Raw genomic sequence first — 8,972 nt, 5'->3', positions numbered from 1 at the left:
GTAAGAAAGAGGAATTTGATGTCTTTAGCATGGCCCAAGATATTATAAAGAAAGCTGAATGCCAAAGAATTGATGCTTTCGAATTGTGGTGCTGGACAGGACACTTGTGAGTCCCTCGGACTGCAAGGAGATCAGACCAGTCAATCTTAAAGGAAATCAACCCTGAATCTTCACTGGAAGGACTGATGCTAAAGCTGAAGCTCCAATACTTTGGCCACCTGATGCAAAGAACTGACTCATTGGGAAAGACCCTGATGCTGGGAAAGACTGAGGACAAAAGGAGAGGAGCAGCAGTGGATGAGACGATGAGAGAGCATTACCGACTCAACGGACATGAGTCTGAGCAAACTCCAGGAGAGAGTGAAGGACAGAGAAGCCTGGTGTGCTATAATCCACGGAGCTGCAAAAAGTTGGGGTGACTTAGTGACTGAAAAACAAGAACAACAACAAAGATTTCAAACAAGGAACAACAGATTCGAAGCTACAGGACAAGAGTTCAGCTTGTCCTTGCTCATAAGGATTAGCTCTCCAGCTGGCAGGACTCCACACCCAAAGGGCTGCCTGGAGCAGTGAAGATGATGTCACTGGGTGTGTCAAGTGGACTAAGGTCCCGCAGAGGCATGCAGGTTTAGCTAGAGATTTTGCTAAAGGAAGCATGCAAGCTGAAGAGGTTTGGAAAGGCAGAGTGAGGTTGGAGAAAGGGCTGTGGCTACAGAGAGCAGAAGGGAGAAATTATGGGGAGGAGGGAGAGTGAGGTGGCCATAGAGTGAGGAACTTTACGAAAAGTGGAGGCTTAACCATGCAATGTAAGACATAATCTCTTTGGGACTTCCCTGGTGGTTCAGTGGTTAAGAATCTGCCTTGCAATGCAGGGGATGAGGGTTTGATCCCTGGTCCAGGAACTAAGATCTCACAGGCCTTAAACCTGCATGCTCTAGAGTCCACAAGGCACAACTATGGCGCCCACATGGTACAATAAAAGATCCCGCATGATGCAGGAAAGATCCCATGTGCTGCAACTAAGGCCTGGCACAGCCAAATTAATTAACTGATTTTTTTTAATGACAATCTTTTCTATGTTCTCCCAAAATCTTCAGTTAAAGGAATATTAATATTTTTTCAATGCTTTTGGGGTTGTATTTGTGAAGATTTCAAGGAGTGGACGAAATGTGGCATTTGTCTTAAGGAAAGAGCATATTAACCCAAAGAGACCTGGGTCCCTTCCAGCTGAACCAACCCTTGCAGGTAAGTCACAGATGCCGGGAGGCCATTCGAATCCTGCCAACCCTGAGGCTGAAGGAGTCTTTGAAAACATGATCTGGCTTAACATTCAGTTCAGTTCAGTTCAGTTCAGTCACTCAGTCGTGTCCAACTCTTTGCAACCCCATGAATCGCAGCACGCCAGGCCTCCCTGTCCATCACCAACTCCCGGAGTTCACTCAGACTCACGTCCATTGAGTCAGTGATGCCATCCAGCCATCTCATCCTCTGTCATCCCCTTCTCCTCCTGCTCCCAATCCCTCCCAGCATCAGAGTCTTTTCCAATGAGTCAACTCTTCACATGAGGTGGCCAAAGTACTGGAGTTTCAGCTTTAGCATCATTCCTTCCAAAGAAATCCCAGGGCTGATCTCCTTCAGAATGGACTGGTTGGATGTCCTTGCAGTCCAAGGGACTCTCAAGAGTCTTCTCCAACACCACAGTTCAAAAGCATCAATTCTTCGGCGCTCAGCCTTCTTCACAGTCCAACTCTCACATCCACACATGACCACTGGAAAAACCATAGCCTTGACTAGACAGACCTTTGTTGGCAAAGTAATGTCTCTGCTTTTGAATATGCTATCTAGGTTGGTCATAACTGTCCTTCCAGGGAGTAAGCGTCTTTTAATTTCGTGGCTGCAGTCACCATCTGCAGTGATTTTGGAGCCCCCCAAAATAAAGTCTGACACTGTTTCCCCATCTATTTCCCATGAAGTGATGGGACCGGATGCCATGATCTTTGGCACTTCAAGAACAACCAACGTGAATCTTGCCAAAGTGAAGCCACAGGAATACCTTTTTTGAAAAATTTCCTTCATTTCAGATCCTTCTTTGGAATTTCCAGGGCTCAACAACATGTGAAAGATTCCAGAAAGCAAAATAATTTCTGAGCTTTGGAATTTCCCTGAAGATAGTCCAAACCTGTGAAAATTTCACAGGAATTCACCCCAAACCCATACAATGGACAACACTAAGAGTGAACTGTAAAACTGTAGACTCTGGGGGACTATGATGTGCCAATGCAGGTCCATCAAGTATAACAAATGCACCGCTCGGTGGGGATGTTGGGCGTGGGGGAGGCGGTGCATTCATGGAGCAGAGAGCTTATGGGAAATCTCTGTCCCTTCCTCCTGATTTTGCTGGGAGTCTAAAACTGCTCTAAAAATGTTGTCTTCAAAGAAAATTTTCATAAAAGTTTCAAACAAAAAGGACATTGAGGACATAAGTTGGCTCTGAGTTGGATCCTAAGAACTCATAGATCTTCATCAAAAGGGATCTGTGTACCCCACAAGCTCACACCCTCATGGGCTATTTCTATAGCACCCAAAACTTAGTAACTTTGAACCACAACCATTTATTATCTCTTGTGATTCTGTGAGTTGGCTGGGCATTTCCTCTGCTGGTTTCATCGGAGTTCACTTGTAGCTGGAGGTCCAGCTGGGCTGGAAGGTCAATAATGGCCTCACAGATGTGATTGGCAGATGGTGCTGCTAGTGGCTGGGAACTTGGTTTTTCTTCATGTGCCCTCTTGTCCTCCAGAGCCCATCTCCACACGGCACCCTGAGCAGGAGAGTCAGGGCTTACTTGGTGCTGCCTGCCGTGAGAGCCAAAATAAGCTAAGCTTGAAGGGTTCTCAAGACGCAGGACCAAACGTCAGACACCATCAGTTCAGCTGTGTTCTGTTGATCAAAGCAAGTCGTAGGCCAGTGCAGGTTCAAGGAGAGGGAAATAAACTTCATCTCTTAAGGAAGAATTTGCAATCAGAGTGCAAAAAGGCATTTCTGGGGTGTTGCACTCATCTTTGGAAAATACCTAACACACCCACACACTCCTTTATGTGCAACCATCCCTCCAGGTACATCTGTTGCCAGCCAGACCCTGAACTGGACAGTACTCAACGGAAGAAAGAGATGAGAGTGTCCTGCATGCCAGCTCTCCTCTTGCTTGACTTCAGCCCCATCATAAGCAGACCCCATCAGAGTTTACATCCCTTGAGAAGCACTGTACTTGATCTTTGGATCAATCGGTAAGTATTTGAATCTGCAGCAACAGCCTGCCCATAGTAAACAGTTCAGCCCATGCTAAGTTTTTCCCTGCTGCTAAATCAAGCTGAGAGAATCACAGTGAGGTTTTATATTCAAAAAAATGTTCAAAGCCCCAATCATCAACAGGTTTAACAGGATACATCTCCTAATCCTTTCCTTTCATCAGGTATCTTTTTTTTTTTTTTTTTCAGCCTACCACCCTCCCTTCTGTTGAGATTTGCATCTCTTCCTACCATAGTCACATGGCTCTGGTGGGGTTCGCAAAGAGCTGGACACGACTGAAGCAACTTAGCACACATGTTCCATGTTCTTACTTGACTCCACCCTCCCCCACCCCCTCATTTCCCAGCCCCCATGCAGTTGATTGGTCCAGGGATGGCAATCTGACCCAAACAGGCCAATCAAAGTTCTTCCCTCAGGTTTGTTTTTCCTAGCTGGAACTGGGAAAATGCAGTCATCCTCTGTGATGACAGGAACTATGGAGTGAGACAAAGAGGAACTTCTGTGGCCACACTCCTCACTTTTGGAGAAAGCCAGTTCCAAGCAAGAGGAAACTGAGGTGATATGCAAAGTCAGACACAGAGATGGGGAGAGAGATCTGGGGTGTGAGTCCCTGGAGCCAAGCTGCGAGCCTGCCTTTCTACAGAGTGACTTCCACCACCTGGGAAATTACACCCAAAAAGGCCACATGCAGATGCCATGTCTGCAGCCCATTGGCAGTAACTGCTCTAGACCTACACACACCCCAGGCTGAAACTCCCCACAATGACCTTCTTCCCTGCCTTGAGTCACTTCCCCACTCGCCCATGGGTGCTCCCTGGGGATGCGCCCAAATAAGCCACTTGCACTCCCATCCTTGTTTCAGGATCTGCTTTGAGGGAAAACAAGACTAAAGCATGGTCCCTTTTCTTACCTACCCTAGTAAGAGATAGGTTTTTGTCATCTGCAACCAAGAGTTCTGACCATTACCTTCTGCTGGGATGATTCCTAAAATGTGTTTGGAAATTTCCTCATCTACATTCCAGTGACTATGTCATAAATATTTTTTTTTTAAACAAAGTCTAATGGGATTTCAACCAAAGTTTCACAAAATGCACTGTACTTCTGTACAGATTCCCAGTGACTGATATAAATGTCATGCAAAAGAAAGTAAGAGTCAAAGATAGCTCTACTGGGCTGGCAAAGAAGAATCTAGTCCAAGATGGCATGGGTGGGAGATGTTTCCAGAACTGGAGGGCCCTCAAGCCTGCATGAGCCACAGCTGAGTGCTAGAACAGCTTGAAAACGTAGTGGCCAGGACGAGATTTGCCCTCTCCTCCATATTTCATTCTCCACCACATCCAAACTGCTAAGTAAATATTTGCTAAAACAGATGGTGGATTTATACCTTCCAAACCAGAGCTCAACAAAGAGAAAGCAAGATATCAGTGCTGTGACAATAAGCATCACTGTGGCCACCCTTAGAATTCTCTCTAGCCAGCCACCTCCCCCAGTCTCTGCTGATTGCACCAAAGGTTGCACTTTGGGGAAGATTCAGGAGACATGGTGTGTTGTTGCATGACTGCTGGCTGTTTTGTATCTGTTTTCTGTATTTCCAGAATGTTAAGATGTATGTGGATTGTTCCTAAAAAGGCCTAAATGATTAACAAACAATTCTCAAAGGGCCAAACTACTTAATACAAATATTCACATTCCCTCCAAGAATCTACACACCAAAGACTCAAGATTCTCTTTGAACCAAAGAACATCTGGCCTGGGACAGTCCTGATCCCAGCGTCAACAGCAGCTCTCCTCCAGGCCTGGCTTTCCCAGAGCAGCATACATTGTTCTTTGCCACCAAGGATATCCAGGGACACAAACTAAAGATAATGATGCTTTATTGGCCCTCAGTCATCTGTCCTTTCCATGTGCTGGAAGGAGTGCCAAGTCCAATTTGTCCAAGCACAAAATAGCATCATTGGCATCATTAGATCAGATATGGAAGCTATCAATGGCAATTTATTATTGTATAAAAAGTAAACAACATTGGCTGAACACTTAACCAGTACTAAGGACCAATGTAAGTGCTTTACCTGCTGCATTAACAAGATAAACTAAGTTATACCACAGTAACAAATTATCCCAAAATCTCAGTGGCTTGGCAACAGAGGCTGACCTCTCACATTGCACATCCACCATGGGTTAGCTGGGAACTATGATCTATTTGACCACTCAGAAACCCAGCATGATGGAAATTCTACTGTCTCAACACAAGGCTTCCACAGTTCCTGTGGCAGCAGTTGACAGGGTGAGGCACTCATACACCAATCCTTGAAAGCTTCAGGCTGGAAGTCATACATGTGGCTTCCACTCAAAACACAAGGGCCATGATTACAAGGGGGATGGGGAGTGGCAGGGGTGGGGGTGGGGGCAGGTGGATATTCCATGAGCAGTAAGCATTCATGTCAACATACATCATTTCACCAGCGCCTCATGACTTCAGGAAATATATCATTATTCCTTTTGTACGGAGAAGGGAAGAGAGGCACAGAGAGGTTATAAGATTTTCCCCAAGTGTAAAATGTAAGCCCAGAGCAGAGCTGTGAGCCCAGCCTGCAGGCTGCAAAACACCCTCAACTGCTTCGCTGCACACTCATCACAAAATTCTACAAAATTCCATCCTAGAGCAAAACACCATGGTAATTAATAAGAGAGGCCAAGTTATGCAAATACAGAGTGGAGCTCTCCTGATGCTCCACCTCCTCACCCCAAAAACTCAACCTAAGCAAATACCTGGATCAAAATTCTCAGGCAGTTTCAGGAAGAGGGAAACAGGTCACCTCATCTGGGTCTGATACTCTGCCTGCAGTCCACCCACATCAAGACAAAAACCTGAAAACTTCACCCGAAAACCTGGGCAGACTGTCACCTCCTGTCACTGGAAAGTCCACTGATGACAGCTTTATACAACTCACAGATCCTTCAAAGCAGAAAAGGTAAATGTCATCCATGTACTTGTAGAAAGCGGCCACAGGCAGGTCTGTTAGGAGACGGTTGTCGCATCCAGATGAGCACCCCAAGTTAGATGTTACCAACAGGCTAATTCCTCCCAGCCTGCGAAACCCAAGTCTAGCGCCACCTCCTCCCGGGAACCCTTCTCTGTCTGGCTTCCCCAGGTGAGGACCCTCTCCCTGTGCTCCCACATCACCTCCAATGTGCACCTGTGGCAGGATTCCCCTTTATTTGTCTGCCTGTTCCCTGGACTCTGAGCCACACAGGCAAACTCTGCATCTAAGCTTGTGTGTATCTGGCACCTAGCATATATCGCATGCGTTCTCAGTCACTAAGTTGTGTCCGACTCTTTGCGACCCTATGGACTGTAGCCTGCCAGGCTTCTCTGTCCATGGGATTTTCCAGACAAGAATACTGGAGTGGGTTGTCATTTCCTGCTCCAGGGGATCTTCCTGACCCAGGGATTGAGCCCACGTCTTCTGTACCTCCTGCATTGGCAGGCAGATTCCCTATCACTGAGTCACCGGAGAAGCCCATAGCACAGAGAATGTGCTCGATAAATGTGGGGTGGAGGGATAGATGCTTAAGCCTGTTCACAGCCATTTGTTCCCTTGGGGAATTTTATATTCCTGTGTGCACCAAACATGTAGCCAAGTATTAAAACGACAGCCACAGCCTCACTTCTGCTGGGTGGCCTTGGAGAGGTTCTACAGCCTCTCTGAGCTGCTTATTCAGCTACAAAGTAAAAACTGCCTCTTAGATATGTTGTAAAAATTAAATTGAAAGTGGGGAGTATTCAAACAAAAGCTCATATGCAAATGTTCACAGCAACACTGTTCACGACAGCCAAAGCGTGGAAGCAAGCCAAATGCCCATCAGCTGGTGAACGGATGTATAAAATGTGGAACATCCATACAGTGGAATATTATTCAGCCATAAAATGGAGTGAAGTACTGACACATGCCACGGCACCACTAAAGAACCTTGAAAACACGGTGCTCGGCAAAAGAAGCCAGACACAGAAGCTCAGATGCTGTACGACTCCACTTATATGAAACGCCCAGAATAAGTCAATCCAAACAGACAGGACTTCCCTGCTGGCCCAGTGGTTAAGACTCTCAGCTCCCAGTGCAGGGGGCCCAGGTTCGATCCCTGGTCAGGGAACTAGATCCCACATGCTGCAACTAAGACCTGGTGCAGCCAAATAAATGAATATAAAAAAAAAAATCCAAACAGACAGAAAGCAGATTAGTGATTGCTGGGGACTAGGGGAAGGGAGGAATGAGAAGAGACTGCGAACGTGCATGGGTGAAAACAGCCTGAAGCCAGAGAGCGGTGAATGTGAATGTACTAAATGTCAGCCCTGCGAATGTACTAAATGTCGCTGAGACTGTCCGCTTTCAAGTGATTAAAATGGTAAATTTTATCTTATGTGTATTGGACCACAGTGATTTTTTTTTAATTCTTATGGGGAATGTTCAACTTAATAACCTTTCTAGAATTTCAAAAAAAATTAAATGGGATAGAACAAATGATGTATGTACAGTTCCCAGACCTCATGAGCATGCAATCCACAGTGGCTGTTTTCATAACGAACAGTAATTTGTTCTCCCTATAAAAACAGGCTATATCGAGTAAAGGAAAGCACCAACCTCATTTGTTCTCCAGATGTTCACAACAGTGGAATTTGTACAAGTCCAAAACATTTCACGTGGTTTGCCTTTTTATATCATAGTAAGATGCACATAATCCTGAGCATGTTTTCACCATTTTAGAGTACACGGGGCCGCAGCATTAAGCGCATCAGTGTTGCACCACCACCACCCGCCTCCAGAGCTCTCCCATCATGTCAGACGTGTGCCATCTCATTAGGCTCCAGGTGTTCTGGTCCACAATAGAGCTGAGGCAGAATTATCAACGTGGACTTTGCTCAACTGCAGATAAAACAAGGGAGAAAACGGGAGCAGGCTGTGACCCCAGCGGTGAGAGCGTGGGAGGCGCTGAGACATGACAGGGCCCCGGGCCCTCGCGCTGCTGCTGCTGCCCGTCCTGCTGGGCTGGGCCGGTGGCCACCCCGTCCCCGGGACGAAGAGCTTCCGCAAGCTGCTGCTCATCTCCTTCGACGGCTTCCGCTGGGACTACGACCAGGACGTGGACACCCCCAACATGGACCGCCTGGCCCAGGAGGGCGTCAAGGCCAAGTACCTCACGCCACCCTTCGTGACCATGACCTCCCCATCCCACTTCACCACCATCTCGGGTAAGCTCTGCCCCGCAGCCAGGCCACTGTGCCGGCAGAAGCCTGGCGTCCACCGTTCCCTGAAACAGAGAGTTCTTCTCTGGCACCTCTGGGGAGACTGAGGCAGCCCACACGACCTGGGATCACTTCCCTGGAAGAAGTGCTAGCTTAAGCGTGCTCGGGCATGCACAGGGTTGTCTCTAGAACCCATGGCCTGCAGACAGGATGGGGGCCACAGCGGCAGCCTCCAAAGGCATCTCTCCGATGCCCTAGGCCCACCCTGCCCTCCACCCTGCCTTTCATATCATGGCTGGTGATCTTGTATACAGTAAATCATTAAAAGGTTTTTATTGAGAATAATAAAATATTAAAGCCTAAAGTAATCAGTTAGATCAGGTAGCTCCCCTGCTTAATGCTGGTGCACTGGAGGGACATGTAT

General features: G+C 47.0%; 1 protein-coding gene across 1 annotated transcript in view; it reads left to right on the top strand.

The window, feature by feature from the left end:
- Positions 1-8,282: 8,282 nt before the first annotated feature.
- LOC521021 (ectonucleotide pyrophosphatase/phosphodiesterase family member 7) overlaps positions 8,283-8,972 on the top strand; it is a 36,028-nt gene continuing 35,338 nt past the window's right edge. The window contains exon 1 of the mRNA XM_015460290.3: positions 8,283-8,554. Coding sequence (XP_015315776.1) covers positions 8,302-8,554 — 253 coding nt within the window. The 5' untranslated portion in view covers positions 8,283-8,301. The remainder of the gene's footprint in view (positions 8,555-8,972) is intronic.

This window comes from Bos taurus, chromosome 25 (genome assembly GCF_002263795.3).
Source record: "Bos taurus isolate L1 Dominette 01449 registration number 42190680 breed Hereford chromosome 25, ARS-UCD2.0, whole genome shotgun sequence".
In the NCBI taxonomy this organism is placed as follows: Eukaryota; Metazoa; Chordata; class Mammalia; order Artiodactyla; family Bovidae; genus Bos; species Bos taurus.
Note: the sequence above shows the minus strand (reverse complement) of the source record. Positions and strands in the feature narration are given on the sequence as shown.